The following is a 16,877-nucleotide window of genomic DNA, read 5'->3' as shown; positions in this document are numbered from 1 at the left end:
AAAATAAAAAGTGCATTAAAATCGCTGCAATATATATCGCCCAGCTCTAATCTAGGGGGTCATGTGCCACAATCATTCCCTGTCCTATCTACTACGCATATCAATATAATGTCAATATTTTTCGAATTTGTCACAGCAGTCAATAACAGCACAACAGAAGATAACTTCATAATCAAATCAAGAGATAACTCCTTTAAAACACAACACTCTGATGTGAACCGTACTACAGTAGTTGTGAAAGCTCTCATAATTAATATTTCTAAACATTCCTGCAGCCTCTAATTACCACTGGGTTATGAGAGAAGCATGTTCATATATCTCTGTCATACATGCCTATAAGAGCTTGACAAAGAGGTGGATGTTTTCTTTTCCCTGGCTGCAGGGTTTTATCAGGAGAAGGTAATGCATCATGGATCTGAGTCTGCTGCCGGGGTTATGTTTATATATGGCCGCTGTTTGTGAATCTGGGATTTACTGCAAACAGAAGAGAGTGCCTAGATAGCCCTGCCTATGTGGCTTTGGTCTACCCTCCTACCTGAACATGTCTCTGCCTATCTGCACATGCACCACATTATTAATGTATGAATGAACTAAACAAATTCATTTCATTTTTTTAAATATAAATCTATCTATATACACTATAAAATGTACTTTATTCATGTGATGGGAAAGATGATTTTAATTTCCACCAGCCATTACTCCAGTCTTCACTGTCACATGATCCTTCAGAAATCAAAATGATGTGGTGCTGCTTCATATTTTTATGTTCTAGATTATAGCTCTAGATCAAACGTTAGCATGCATTTACTCATCCGACTTGCACATAAACAGATTCAGTATTCCTCAAAATGAATAAAAACAGTGAAATGCGAACTTAGAATATTACGCAAACCTGCAATAATTGAATTAAACAATTATACTTTATGTATTTAATATCATTTATTATTATTCACCATTGTCTTTGCTGATGACTTTTGATGATCCAATTCAACCTTACTAATAAATAAAAATAACTTTAGATAAACATCACATTTGTGTTTTTGTTTGTTTGTTTTGTTGAAGTAAGAGTGTTGAACTTTCTTCTCCTGCATCATAGTCATAGTTTTTGTCCATTCAAGCGCTGTCTGAAGCAGCTTTCTGTCCACATGACATGAGTAGTGTGTGTGTCACACAGACAGAAGATAAGAGCGTGATCATATTGTGGCGAGCAGGACGAGGGCCGTGAGAGATACGAGACCGGTGCGTCGCGCAGGTGTCGCTCATCAGTAATCACGCCACCAGCCTCGTGCCGCTCTCTCACTGCCCTCGTCCTCGTCCTGCTCGCCACACATAATTGTAACCAGGGTTTGAAATTTACTTTTTCTCTCACCGGCCAATTTGGCTACTACATTTTTAAGTTACCGGCCATTCAGAACTTCTACTAGCCAAAAAAAGAAATAACCCAGATTAACTACGTCACAACTTAGATGAACTTCCCCAGCAAAGTGAGTAAACATAATAACACGTCAAAGTGGCTATTTTGACAGCGTTACCCACCACAGTTGAAATTTTTACCCAGCATTTGGCAGGTGTTCATTTCAAACCCTGATTGTAACGCTAGCCAAAGGATAAGAGGAAACCATCAGATGATATGTTAATTGCGTGAAATATTTGTATAGATAGATAGATAGATAGATAGATAGATAGCTGGATGGATGATAGATAGATAGATAGATAGATAGATAGATAGATAGATAGATAGATAGATAGATAGATAGATAGATAGATAGATAGATAGATAGATAGATAGATAGATAGATAGATAGATAGATAGATAGATAGATAGATAGATAGACAAACGCTAGGACAGACTCCAGCATCCCCACGACCCAACATAGAACAAGCGGTTTGGAAAATGGATGGATGGATAATCATGTTTTCCTGGCCGTATGTGATATGAGTACTCCTCTGGATCCTATCAGCCTTCCCCAGAGTCGCCCGCCAGATTCCCTGTTTTTCTAAATCAGTGCTCTTCACACAGGCACTGTAGTGGACAGCTGTTCAGGGCTCAGGAGAGGGCAGCCAAGGGTTCTGAAGCCAAGACTGTGAACAATATTTTGTGTGACAGCAACATAAAGGTGAGTCAGAGCTGTCAACTGAGTCAACTCACCAGGAAACATTGAGACCCATCTGCTGGAACTTCAAACCTACGTACACACACACACACACACAACTGTGAACTTTCTCACTCACACAATCACACAATCACACACACAAGCAAAAAATTAAATATGGGCTTGTGTGAAACCCAGTAAGAAAAACAGATTTTAAAGTAGAAATCAAAATACAGTAGTATAAAACACATAGTTCTACAGTCATGTACTACAATATGTACTTGGTGTAAGAATTTTCTTTTTAATAAAATTTTTTATTTTATTTAGAAAGGACACAATAAACTGATCAAATGTATACGTTACAAAAAATGTCTATTTCAAATAAATACTGTTCTTTTGATTTTTTTTATTTATCAAAGAATCCTTAAAAAAAGTATCATGGTTTCCACTAAAATATTAAGCATGACCAGCTGTTTTCAATAATAATGATAAATGTTTCAAGCAACAAATCAGCATATTAGAATGATTTCTGAAGGATCATGTGACACTGAAGACTGGAGTAATGATGCTGAAAATTCAGCTTTGCCATCAGGAAAAAAAAAAACGTTTTAAAATATATTTAAACTTTTCAAATTGTAATAATTTAACATTACTGTTATTACATATGTTTGATCAAATAAATGCAGCCTCAGTGAGCATAAGACTTAAAAACATGAAAAAAAAAATCTCGACCTCAAACTTTTGAACGGTAGTGTACAGAATATACATAAGCCGATTATGAAACTGTGGTTAACAAACCACATTGTTTAACAGAATACGTATTCATCCATTGTTTACAAATATATCATAAACTGTTTGCAAGAAACAAGTTGTATATATATCCATGAAACATTTCCATGTTTGATACATGCCCTAGAGGTCAAACTCACACCTGTGCAGCACAATTTTGGTGAGGGAGAAAGCAGATGAAACAGTGAAGAAAAGGACTTTAATTCCTCACCATCCAGCGTAACTCAAGTTTATGGCCATTGCCTTGGTGTTTGATAAAAGCTTAAAGTGTCCCAGCCATCACTTCCCTCAGCCTGCTCCATGAGAGATGGATTGTCTGCTCTTAATTCAGCCATGGGCAGAATACACATGATGAACAAGAGAGCTGGGAGCGCTCTCTCTCCCTCTCTCTCTCTCTCTCTAACAAGGACAAATGGTACCTGTCTACAGCTTCTATATGGAGAAAAGTGTGTGTATGCCTATGAAAATGTGTTTAAAGAAGGGATGCACCGATATGAAAATTTTGGCCGATACCGATAATTATTTATATTTGAAAGACAATAACCGATATTTTGGCAGATAAATCTAAATCCGAAATTTTTATTTAATTTTTGAGAGCCTGATTACAAAAACAAAAGTCTCATCATGTCCCAATCACACAATTATAATGATGTTCTCATTATAATTTTATGTAGACTATATGACAGGATCATTCTTTTGAGCCATAACCTTTCAATGAATGAGTTACATGAATCAGTTCAATACAGTGATTCACAGCTCACCGGAGAGGAAGACTGTCAGCAAATAACAATTTTTTGTCACACAAATTTACTGAATGACTTTACAAGGCTTAAAATATGTATGATATTTAAAAAGTGTATGAACCACTTTTATGAGAAATTGCATTTATTGTGTTTATTGTTTATTTGTGCTTAATATCCCCTAAATAAACATAATTATACTGAAAAGAGTTGCCAGGACATTGTTAAAAAATATAATATTTTAAGTTCCATGGTTTAAAAAAAATCATACTGGTCTTTGAACCACATTAGGCTGAGTAAATGATGACAGAATATTTTTGGGGTGAACTGTTCCTTAAAGCGTACATGAGTGTGTGTGTGTGTGTGTGTGTGTGTGTGTGTGTGTGTGTGTGTGTGTGTGTGTGTGTGTGTGTGTGTGTGTGTGTGTGTGTTCAATGTAGCGTGTGTGGCCATCTGATTGCTTGCTCTGTAGTGGCAATTCCTCTGTGTAAACATGCCATAAATACTAATTAGTAAAAACAAGAGGATGTCACAAACACACACAAAAACAAAGAGCAAGAGAGCAGCACCTCGCAGCAACAATAACAAGAGTGACTAATTTAATTAGCACCATAAAACAAGTCAAAAAAAGCCGGAGCCCGTTCGCTCCTCGTTCATCCTTAATGATGGAGTTAATCAGCAGTGTCTTTACACATCTAATTCTTAGAGGACACAATCTCTATTATTCTCTCTCTCTGCTTTAACACTTGGGAATCAGTCCACACTTTTGTCATTGTATAATGTCTGAAAGATCCAACAAACCACCAGCCTGCCTGTAAAACCTAGTGTCATATTAATTACCTCCTTCGATTAGATCGGTAATAAGTCTTACGCTGTGACAGAGACGGCTAATGATCATCGACAATTACTTGATTCAAATGAGCTCTGCCTTAATGGAGTCAGATTGGCGCACCTCTTCTGTTGTTCAGTCATTCTCAGTGAAGACATAGACATTATACACGGCTTTGAGAAATGAACATGACTGTAGGTTTGCATTATCTCAGTACACAATCTAATCATGATTTAATTTTGTAAAAACATTCATAAAAAACACTGAAACAAAGCAGTGCCTTGAGGTAAACTATAATTAGGTGCAGAGAGAACAGACAGTAGCCCATCCAGAACAGGGTTATTATCTTTGACTAAAACAAAAACTATTAAACCTATTTTTGATCATTTCAATAAAGCTGAAATAAAATAAAATATAAATATTAGATGAAATAAATTAGAAATAAAATAAAATGAAGGAAAAAAATATAAAAATATTAACACAGGTAGGTAGATGGATGGATGGATGGATGGATGGATGGATGGATAACTCAAATAAAAACTGAATATATAAAAAATATAATAGTATGTAAACAATACAAAGATAACACTGCACCAGAATTATGGGTAACAATAAGAGAATCTTGATTACAACTATTTATAATTTCGCAGCAGAAATAAACTTTATTCAACAGCTCCGTCTGACAACCAAATGCTGAAGCTCATGCACTTGTGGGAAATCAATAGAATGCCTTAAATCTGCCAACAAAATCTGCCAAATACATCAAGGCTCCCAGTTCCTGTTTGAACAGATCACAATCATGATTTTTGGACAGATGTAGCGAGCTAAAGTTAAACTCACAGGTCGGTGTTTCTTCTGCAGGTGTTTCTTCTTCTTGCTGTGTGTATGGGCCAGGTGAGGGTTGTTCTCCTGGTCTGAGTGGTGGTGCTGGTGGTTGTTGTGGTTGAGTCGGTCTTTGTGTAGGTCTATGTTCAGTCCGTTCGGCACTCGTCCGGGCTTCTTCTTGCGCAGCGGTCCTGCCTGGTTCTGCCTCCGCTCATGGGGCTTCAGGGTCATGTCCTTCTAACAGAAAAAAAAATTACATGAGTATAAAACAGTTTTTGGATTAAAGGCGACATGCAGAAAATTGAATCTTTTCCTTTCATAATCAATCTTATGATGCACAATTCATTAGTAGAGGTTACTCTAAAGAGAAAAAATATTTTAACAAAATGCAAGAACTTTTTAAGCCTCTAAAATGGCTTTCCTGATTACTGACTTAAGCCGCTTTCCGACCGGACGAACCTTTTTTCAGTTCCTAGAACTATTGGCTAAAGTACCCGGATGTCGGCATGTTCGCACCGCAGGAACTAGGAACGATTTTAGTTCTAGGAACTCCATTTGTAGGAACTAATTTAGGTCCTACTTCAGAGTAGGGTCTAAACCAGCACTATAGGAACTACCCGTGACTACACACAGATTATAGCCTATATTTACTCCAGAAACTATCTATACAAACATGGATAACAGTGATAGATGGGTCTCTAAACCTTTATGCTGAAGAGAAAATCCAACGCAACTTTTGAGGGGACCCAGCCAAACATGATTATGTTTATCTGCCCAGCTAGCAACACTGGACATCAACCACACCGTAGGCTAATAACCTTTTTTTCATATACTGTCTACTTTCTATAACAGTTCTATCTAATAACATATTAAACAGTACTGTTAGACAGATCGCTAACTAATAAACACAGAGAATGCGAGCATTGTTTGCTCTGGCGTTCTCAGCGCCGCCAAAATAAAGGTCTGTCGCACCGTCAAAATAAAAGTCACCGTGCTTGCGTCACTCCCTTACCCCTCCTACCAGTTCCTATGGCCACTTGGCCAGTGCGAACGCAAACAGCAAAACTGAGTTTGGGGGAGAGTAGTTCTTAGAACTGTTTAGAAGTGGACAGTTCCTAGAACTAAGTTTCTGTAACTACTTGGTCAGAAAGCGGCTTTAATCAACCTAGGGTCCTTTGCACCATGACCTCGAGCCCGGACGTCGACGTCACTTCAGTGGTTTGGGAAAAGCACGTAAAAGTCCTGGCAGAAAGCGATGCATAAGGATGTAGTGTAACGACGAATTATTATTTTTTCCGAAGTGTTAACAACTTAGTGTTAACTAATAATTGTTGCAAACAAAATATTAGTGCATTCCTGGAAATGGGCGTCGTTACACTACATCCTTATGCATCACTTTCTGCCAGGACTTTTACGAAGTGACGTCGACGTCCGGGTTAGCAGTAGCATGAGCCGCCAGGCAAGTGTTATTTAAATAAACTCCTGATGTACTTGCAAACTTTCCAATGCCTAAGTACAGAACCTATTTGTACTACTGTATAAGTTTGGTACCATTCTGGGCATTATTAGTGGGGTAATTTACGAGATACATCCTAGGATCCATTAGTGCCTGCACTAAGCCATCCGGCTGATATCTCTAAATAAGCTCTAACTTTAATAATGTTCAAACAAGGGAAAAAAGGCTTCTGGGGGGTGTTTGGCTCGAGGTCATGGTGCAAAGGACCCTAGGTTGATTTTACTCTGAACCATCCCTTTAACGAAGGCTGCTGGGCGAAGACAAAATATTGTTCACTTTAAATAGTTCTTTTTACAATCCAATCAAATGTAAATGAATAAAATCCAGCCTGGCTGAACAGTATTTCCTACTACACAACCGTTCAAAAGTTTGGGATCAAAGTAAGAATTTAAAGATACATACTACATTCAAGCATCATCAAAAGTGACAGTAAAGCTATTTATGTTACAAAATATTTTTATTTTGAAATAAATGCTGTTCTTTTGCATTTCTATTTATCTAAGAATTCTAAAAAAAAAGTGCGGCAGATTAAGCAGCACAACTATCAGTTTCTTGAAATGTTTCTTGAACAGCAAATTAGCATATTAGAATGGTTTCTGAAGGATCATGTGACATTTAAGAAGAAAAGCTTGTTGAAAATTCAGCGTAAATATTTAAATAGAAAACAGTTATTTTCAATAGAAATAATATTTCGCAACATTATTTATTTTGATCAAATAAATGCCTTGGTGAGCAGAAGACACTTCTTTCAAAAAGCATTTACAAATATTACTGACCCCAAACTTTTGTATATTCTGTCTCACTCTGAAATGTGTGTAGCATTATGGAAATGAGTGTGATGTAAATGAAATGCACATGCTGTTTCATGTCTTTAAGGACCATTAATAAACAGTATGAAGAGTATTCCTGCTATAGACCGGATATACTGTTTGTGCTAAAAGACATTACACAACATAATCAGTACACTCTCCAGTAGGCGTACGCTTGTCTACCTCCAGCAAACATTGTTCTGCCAAGCTGCTAAATAAAATAATCTTTACCCCACAGAAAAACAAGTGTTCTGATAAAAGGAGTCTGAAGAACAGCAGAGGAAGCAGAGGCGCAGTGCTCCGGTCTGACACAGAACTTTCTCATCCGCTGAAAACTCTAGACAGGAAGATCAATATTCAATATGACAAAGCTCGTCTCTGCAGGGGAGCTGTGTATCACCATATCTCTGCTTACGGAACGAATCAATTACATTATTATACTCCAGCTATAGAGAGATAGATACTTCTCGTGCTGAAGATTGTACACTACAGGAAGGAAAAGTGAGACATTCAATACAGTTCAGAGTAGGAACGTCTACTAGAAACAGCACAGTGACTTGGCAACTTGTAGCAATGTCAGTGTGAACAGGGCTTAGCCTATATTTATAACATCTAATGCAAGAGGAAAACAAAATTATATATATATATATATATATATATATATATATATATATACACAGTCTTTGTCGAAAAAAAGTACAAGAGGAAGCAGACCAATTACAAACCGATGGGCAGCAGAGTGCTGTTTAATGTAAAAATAATGATCTCATGCCTCTCCACTTGGTCAAAGTTTTCATATCTTATTTCAGAGATGTAGAACACTGTCCTTTTTGTCTCATTTTCAAGAGCTTCGCTAATTTCCTTAAATGACAGCTCCTTTTATGCTCTTCATTTTAAGCTCTGTGCATGAGTGTGTGTGAGTACAATGTTAGTGTGTGATTAAAAATGAGTAATAGCTCTGACAAATGTTTCTTCTCTTAAAAAGCCTTCAGATTTATCAGCAAATGTCTGTGTAGACCAGTCCGCTAAAAAGAAACATAAGCAAACACTGCTTATGTACAAAGTTGTGTGTTTATTTTGCATCACTCCAAGCCTTTAGAAGATTAAATCCACCATTTCTCAAACGTAAAGAAATGTGTTTTCATGTATCTGATGCAAACCGAATATACCGTGCAAGACGCAAACCTTCTACCGTTCAAGTGTGTGTGTGTGTGTGTTTGTGAGCAGATACACCATCAGCCCTCATCCGCCTGCGGGGCTGATCCATCATGTTAAACTTATGTACTAAATCAGATTACATGCTTCAGAGACATTACATGTTTAATAGCCTTGTTCATGTACTTGAAGTCAGAGACATCAAAAGAGCTCTCGGCTGAGCAGACGGAGCATGTCAGGACTGCAAGATACAACAGGCTGATAACCAGCCATCAACTCTTCAGCTCTGATAGAGCACTCTGGGTATTTGTGCTGAGGGACAGCCTCTATTCATTCAATTTCTCTCTATTCAGCGATCAGAATCATTCAGACTCAAAAAAATCAAGCTGAGGTTGATTCAATTCAGCTGCCTGAGAGGAGAAGCTCTTCTTAAACAACATCTAGATGAGACTGAGGGTATGTTCAGTATGTTAATGGGAAAACTCTAGTCCTATCAGAATTGACTTCACTGACAGAGAGAAAGCAGAACTCGCATCATGTTTATTTTTCTTTATTTGGCAAAAAGCACAACACTTTGTTTTTATTGTGAGTATACACAAAAATAATACACACTTAACAGGATCGATTGATATATGAAACTTGTTTGTAATATCAAAGTCAACAGAGTATTTTGAGTCTCTTTTGAACTGATAAGGAAAAAAGCGAGCCTATCGCGCCGGCGTGATTGCCGACCCCAGGGGGTTAAACATGCAATTTAAAGTTGGCATGAAATGGAAGTTGCGAATGGCTTCTTGAACAAGAAAAACTGTATGGCAGGACTTGATTTTGTCCAATGAGAATTTATTGGATTGTTAGGGGAAATTACTTTGATTAAAGATTAAGGGGAGACACAGCAGGCAAAAAATATATATACAGTGCAATGCATAAGTTAATACACCCATGCTAAAGTTGACTAAAAAGAGGAATAAAAAATCATATTTTGGAAATTGAACTTAATGCCTTAATTAAAAAAATTAGGAAAAATCCAACCTTTAAGGACACCAATTTTCTTTGTGAATGAATAATGTATCGTAAATAAATAAATGTTCTTCCTTAAAATACATGGTGCATAAGTTAGTACACCCCTATGTTAAATTCCCATAGAGGCAGGCAGATTTTTATTTTTAAAGGCCAGTTACTTCATGGATCCAGGATACTATGCATCCTGATAAAGTTCCCTTGGCCTTTGGAATTAAAATAGCCCCACATCATCACATAGCATTTACCATACCTAGAGATTGGCATGGTTTTATTTCAGTTAGCCTAAAAGCTAGTTTGATTTGCATGCTAATCAAACTAAGGCCAAAGGGAACTATTCCAAAGGCCAAGGGAACTGTATATATATTATTTTTTCACTGGGCAATTTTGGGATTTTGGGATATTTGTCTTCAATAACATGTCTTCTTTCAGACTTGTGGTGAAAAAAAGTCCAAAATACACATTTTATTTTACTACACTTTGTCTATTTGCGTCTGTAGATTTCTCCAAAATTCAACAAAAGTTGGCGTTGTAAATCAACATGCTGCTCCGCGATCGCTGTCTGCACCCTGTCATCACATATAGCGTTGGAAAGCTCTCTCTCTCCTGTACAATGTTGTTGGATTCAAATATGGTCATTTCCTTTTTTATCAGCAACCAATCATACAATGGGGCATTTAACTCTAAAAGCAAAATCTCATTTCTATAGGCAGTTCTACATGGGACCGTCTGTGTGTGTTTTTGACTGGGGTTCTATTCAGTTGAAGGCCATAAATGCTGTGTTATAAGTTTGTATGTGTTTTAGGTGGTTTGTATTGTTGTTGTTAATGATTTGATAAGATATTGTGTCTGTAAATAGTTGTTTCCTAGCCTGGGTGCCAGCCCGAACCCCGCCCACAACATTTTTTGGTCGGGAAGTTCGGTCTGGACTCGCTCCGTTGAGGAGCTATTATGCCCGAACAAAAATTGTTCGGACCAATCAAATTGTCAGGGCGGGCTTTATACGATGATGGACAGATGAGCAACGGTAACGTAATCATCCACGTCACCAAAGAGCGCTTGATTTGAATTAGTTTACAACAAAGACGACTGCTGCTGGAGAATTGAGATTTCACGAGTTCACATTTACAAATAAGTCAGATAGAATAAATGCGTATATAAAATTTCACACAAATAAGTCGATAGAATAAATGCGTATATGACGTGATGTCCGAGGAGAGGGCTGTGGGCTCGGTAGCCATACTCCCCCGTATTCCTGGTTGTGAGAGAACAAGACAAGAGTGAGGATTCGGGGTGGTGGAGGGATGCTGAAAAATTGTCAAGGAGTGTTAGGTAAGTTTACAGAGTGAATATGCTTCCTCATGCTGATAGATAGGGTAACGTTAGACATGGTATTGTTTGATGACAAGTTGATATTGGATTGATTATTTGTACGTGCTCCTCCCGAACTTTGTTTATGAAACATCATGTGTAGATTCCGCCATCGCGTCTGTTATATCGACAGCGCATTCATTTTAAAAGAGGAACAGAGAGCCGCGACATTTTGTTGGTTGAAAATATGAATGAAGAACATGCGTCATTTACTCCGTTGCTCTGATTGGTTGTAGGTCTATCCAATTGAGTGCAGAGTTTTGTTTTTTTCCTGGTTTGGTTGAGACACGCCCCATAATCAAATCTCTATGGAGAAGTATCAGACTCACATTCTGACTAGAATCTGAGTATGACGACGTCAGGCTAGTTGTTTCCACTAAAAAAGTATGAATTTTTACAATACAAATCTTTAAAGGCCGTTTTCTCAAAATGGGTTTTTTCTCACACTCTGAGCCAGAAATCTCCACTTCAGCAGCACATACATACACCAAACTTTCCAGTTATATTCCTCTCTATATTCTTAAGGTTTTTACAGAGGGGTTCGTTCATATATCATTCAGATTTTATAGGGGAGTGCATCTATAGAAAATAATAAATTAAACGCATAGATAAATACAATAGAACACAGATAAAATATATAATAAACAGTGCTTTATGTTTTTCAGTTAAGTCTAACAGCATTCAGGTACAGAAATCGAACAAATCAAGTGTAAAATAACACTGCATAGTCTTCACTGTAAAAATTAAATATACAACTTTGTGAAAGCTTCAAAATGGATTTTTTCTTTGTATTTTGTTGTTTGATTAACATGAATTGACAGACAGCAGAATATTAGGCTGCTGTCACTTTAAGACTGAATGCACAGATTCACTAATACGCATCTGTTTTAGTTGTTTATGTTCACGTAAAACATAAGCGATTGTGTTTACGAGGATACTCGCTGAGACAGGCATTTGACATAATTTTGAGTGTATGTTTCTGTTCAAGAACAAATAGAGTGAAAGGGAACAGAATTCGACTTTATGTGCGCACAGAAAACAGCTTGCTAGGTCTGAGTTCTCTTCCGTGTCTTCTTTTAAAATCGCTTGGAGGTTTAAACTGAGAGGACCTAAAATGTGCAAATGATAAACTTTCACTCTATGATGGTTAAACTTTGCAATTAATATGTGAATCGTGCGTTTCGAACCGTGAGGCCTGGTCAGTAGAGTACAACTACGATCCCTATACTTGACATCACACATTCTGTCATTTAACGCGGATGCACACATTTTGATATTGATGCTAAAATGATATTTCGCACAGCCCTATTTGAAACCATTACAATGGCGTACTGTTTAAAGTGATATTTAAAAAAAGAGTATGCAGTAGACAGTATATTCTGAACAGTAGCATCCATCCCTTAAGTATCTGAGCCAAAAACTTAGATTATCCTTCTTTCTTTTTTTCAAAATACATCAGATTTTAATCAAAAAGGCCATACGAGCGTGCAATAAGCAATGCTGTATGAAGGGAGACTTTAGAGGAGGGTGGAATCTAGGGCGGTCTGGAAACTGTCTGGAATGACAGAAAAGCGCAAGAGATTATTTAGGATATGGAAACTGAGTTTGTCAAGCATACTGAGCGTGAACCTGAATGGCTTTTCCACAGCAATCACTTCCATGATCACTAGCGCTCGAGTATGTGCTGAACCAGAGCCATAGTCTGGGACACGGATGGGCCTAATTTTGTGGGCTTTTCTTCTGCAGGAACTACAATAATCTTTCGACAACATGGCAAACTTCATTAATCCATCTGCAAGCACATCTGGCCCTAATGTGCATCTTTCAGTGTGAATTAAGTATAACAACATGTGATGCTCTAAAGCTGGCAGAGAAAACACTAGAAGTTCACTCTGGGAAAACATCAGACCATATATTTGATTGGGTTTGCTCATCTAACTTGTCTAGTCTATCCTTGGAAAAAACATCAAGACCTACTTTTTTTGGTAAAGACCCCTGGTCTATATTCTAGAAGAAAGCAGCTGTGTTTTTTTGTTTGTTTTTTGTCTTTCAGTGCATTTTAGCATAAACTATTCTCTTTATCTTTCTTTCTTTGTATATAGCACATACTGATAAGTGTTTATCAGTGTAACACTCAGAATGCAAAAATTTTGCATTTTTTTTTTATTCTGCTTAATGTTAAGACAAAGAGTGTCATCCATTTCAGAGAATTGTTTGTATAAATTTAGTTTATTTTTATTTATTTTTTTGTCATTTCCCAGGAGATTTAGCGAGGTAAACTCTGGATACAAGAACAGCCCTGCATTTACCCACAAATACACACAACACACAAGCTCCCTAGAGTTCACTTTGCTGCCTTGCTTTCTAGAAGTTCTTCTTTTGCTGTGGGGACTTAAAACACTTCCGTACTCTCTCACACACACAACATCACTCAAAGGCAGCAGCTTTCAAGTGCAAAGTAGGTTTTTACAGTCTACACAGGGTTTATCTTTCATCTGCTTCACCACGAAAGTGTAATGATGTCTGAACAGAAAGAAAGACACATTCAGACAACATCCAAATGCAGACTTGCCATCTCAGTTTTATAAGCCAAGTAGATTCTGAATGCAACTTTTTTGAATGCAAAAACATTACTTAACTCCACAGTTAACATGAACTAAACATTTATTAAATATGGTTTATTTTAATTTCTATTCATACTATTATTTTTAATAACAATACATATATGTGTTACAATACATTTGTTAACATTAGTTAACTAGTTAACATGAACTAACAATGAACAATACTTCTACAGCATTTATTAATCTTTGTTCATTTTAATCTCAACATTTACTAAGATCGAAAATCATTTTAGGATCAAAGGTTGTATCTGTTAACAGTTAATGCACTATGAACTAACGTGAACATGAACATTTTTATTAACTAACATTAACAGAGGTTAATATACTGTATGCTGTTATAATTATATTGCTCATTGTTAGTTAATGTTAGTAATAACTGTATTTACTGTAATTACTGTAGTGTTACCAAAGTTGTATGTTGTCATTAGTTAACGAACTATGGACAAACAATATTCTATTAGGCTATACTGTATTTAATATTAACACAGGTTAATAAACAATGTAAAAAATAATATTTAATCATCATTATCATTTAGAACATTATTTATATACTGAACTACTAAGTAAAAAGATTTGTATTCTTGTGTTATCTTGTCAAAAGCTTAGGAAAACAGTATGTGACAGACTCAAACCCTGATAATAATCTAGCGTACTTTTTCCTCTGCACTGCGCTGCTAAAACCTCCTCCTGATTCATTAGTGACACGTACGAGGGCTGTGCACTATCCTACAGATGCAGGGGATGCTGACGAGGCAACCAGGAAAACTCCCACTCCCTTTACCCAGCAGTAAATGAGAGAGACAGAAAGAGAACAGCATGGGAGACCTGCACTTCGATCCCATTCCGTGATTACACCCCTGTTCTACAGCAGAGCCACTCCAGGGATCAGTTCCCCTGCCAAGCGTAACTACACAGGCTTTTGTGAGATGGAGAGGGAGATTCTGTCCATGGCCTCTCTGTTTTATTAGTCTTATCTGTGGCCCTGAGGGAAGATATTACTTCTTCAGCAAAAAAACAAAAACAAAGAAAGCACTAGCAGGAAAGCAAACTACATAAATGGTTGCTTTCAGACGCCGCAAGAAGCAATAGGCTTTTGAGACCAAGCAAGCACCGATTTAGAAAACATAACACAGCAATTTAGTTATATTCCAAAGATGGATGGAGGGGGTGAAACAGATGAAATGAGAGGGGAAAGGAACCCGTGCCCTCCTCCACATGAGTGAGTAAACACCATACGTCCATCTGTCTTCCCACTGACTCCCAACACTGCAAAAACATGCGGTGTAGTCTATATGTCAATACTGTATATGCAGTACACCTGAATGCTCTAGACCAGAAAACTGCCAAAACTTCTTTAAAACTTTGTTTTAAAAGCGTTTAAAACTTTGTTTTAATAGAGTTGGATCACGCTTGCTGATGATTGATTAATCAAAGGCATTTGATTAGCAGCATCTGACTGCTACTTACCCTCTTAATTCCTTTGGAAGCAGTAAGGGTGCACTTAGTTTGTCACACATGGCTTCTCCATTTTGACCTAGTTTTTGTTAAATAAATAATGACAGTGTGTAATAAGTCGTGTTACCAAAATACCAAATTTTAAGATATGCCAAGGACCTGTCCTGGTACGTAAAACCATAAAATTCAATAGACTGTCCTTTCTTTTTCACATGACTGTATACAGTATGTACACTATATATATATACACACTACATATATGCATACATGTAGTATATATAGCATATATACTGTATGTAGTGTGCATATGTATACATTAACATTAAGCCACTCGAGGCTGTACATTACAGTGATTACAGTGATACAGTGTGGGGGGGGATGCAGGTTAAAAGACATCAACTCTATTACAACAAAGGTTAACCACCCTCCACCATCCGGCACTCATCAAAGAGAATATTTCATTAGCTCAACTCAATAAGCAATTCAAAGAACGATAAGAGCCGGTTTAAAGATGTATCTAATTAAAGGCCAGGCCAATCTAAGAGTGTGAATCCTTAGAGGCAGGGGGAAATAAAGACCCCATATGGACCGAAGAGGTCATGCATGGATGGCATGAAAGGCAAACATCTTGTTCTGAAATCAATCACCATGACAGGAAGAGAGAGGGGCTTGTGCTTTGAAGCCCTCTGCCTCCATCCTCCCAAGTAATGGAGCTCAATGGCTGACAGATGGAGGGAGCGGCGGGGGGAAGCGAGCGAACGCATAAACGAATGAACGAATGAAGCAGTCTGTGTCTGTGGGGGGGAAGTAGGTCATTCATGCTTGGGCAGTTTGTACAGATTCACTGTAACAAAGCCGTTCCTGTAATAGCAGAGATCTGGGCTGAACCGTATTTTCTTCACATTCTAGAACATTTTAGAAATAGCTTCTTTTTTTTTTTCTTCCAGGAGATGCATTACAGAAACATCTCAACCCAGAATCCTATTATATCTGTTTAGTAACCATGCCAATTTCTTTTAGGATCTCATTTAGAACATCTGTGATCTTAACTTTAAGTGCCCCAAATAGGCTTTTTTAAAGACTCCTCGTATTGTTTTTGAGGTCTCCAACAATAGGTTTACATGTATCCAAGGTCATAAACACTACATACAATATATACATAATATACAGTTCAGCATCAACCCCTTTTCTCACAGTGTCTTAAATGGTTCGGTCAAGAATATCTGCAAAGTCTTGGTTGTGATCGTTTTACTGCTTACAGCGCATGTCGGAAACCAAACGGCCATTACCATATCTGAATTTCAGCTCCGGAGGCTTCCTCAGCACTTGATACACAGTGACACGAACAGTAACGATGGCGTCGGTTTTACCATATCAATTCGAGTCTGAGTCCTCAGCCTTTAGCATTCACAGCGCAGAAAGCAGTGTCTTCTCAACATTCAACAACACAAACCAAACTCTTCCAGGCCTCAGCTTCAACTACAGTTTTTGTGGGCGGGTCAAATTAGACACTGTACGCATTTAGCCAGTGAAGACAACATGCTGCCATTATGCAAATTTGTAACAAACCTACAAAGGTTGTGCAGGAAGTGACACTGGAATTACTGACGACTAATTTCAGGCAGTTCACCTCTTTCTTTTGGGAGACAATAAC

The 16,877-nt window shown here is 37.5% G+C and overlaps 1 protein-coding gene across 1 annotated transcript in view; it reads right to left on the bottom strand.

The window, feature by feature from the left end:
* The window catches only part of auts2a (activator of transcription and developmental regulator AUTS2 a), a 339,725-nt gene that overhangs the window by 249,948 nt on the left and 72,900 nt on the right, over window positions 1-16,877 (bottom strand). The window contains 1 exon segment of the mRNA XM_084400016.1: window positions 5,292-5,513. Coding sequence (XP_084256142.1) covers window positions 5,292-5,513 — 222 coding nt within the window.

Source organism: Rutilus rutilus (genome assembly GCF_951802725.1).
Source record: "Rutilus rutilus genome assembly, chromosome: 25".
NCBI lineage: Eukaryota > Metazoa > Chordata > Actinopteri > Cypriniformes > Leuciscidae > Rutilus > Rutilus rutilus.
Note: the sequence above shows the minus strand (reverse complement) of the source record. Positions and strands in the feature narration are given on the sequence as shown.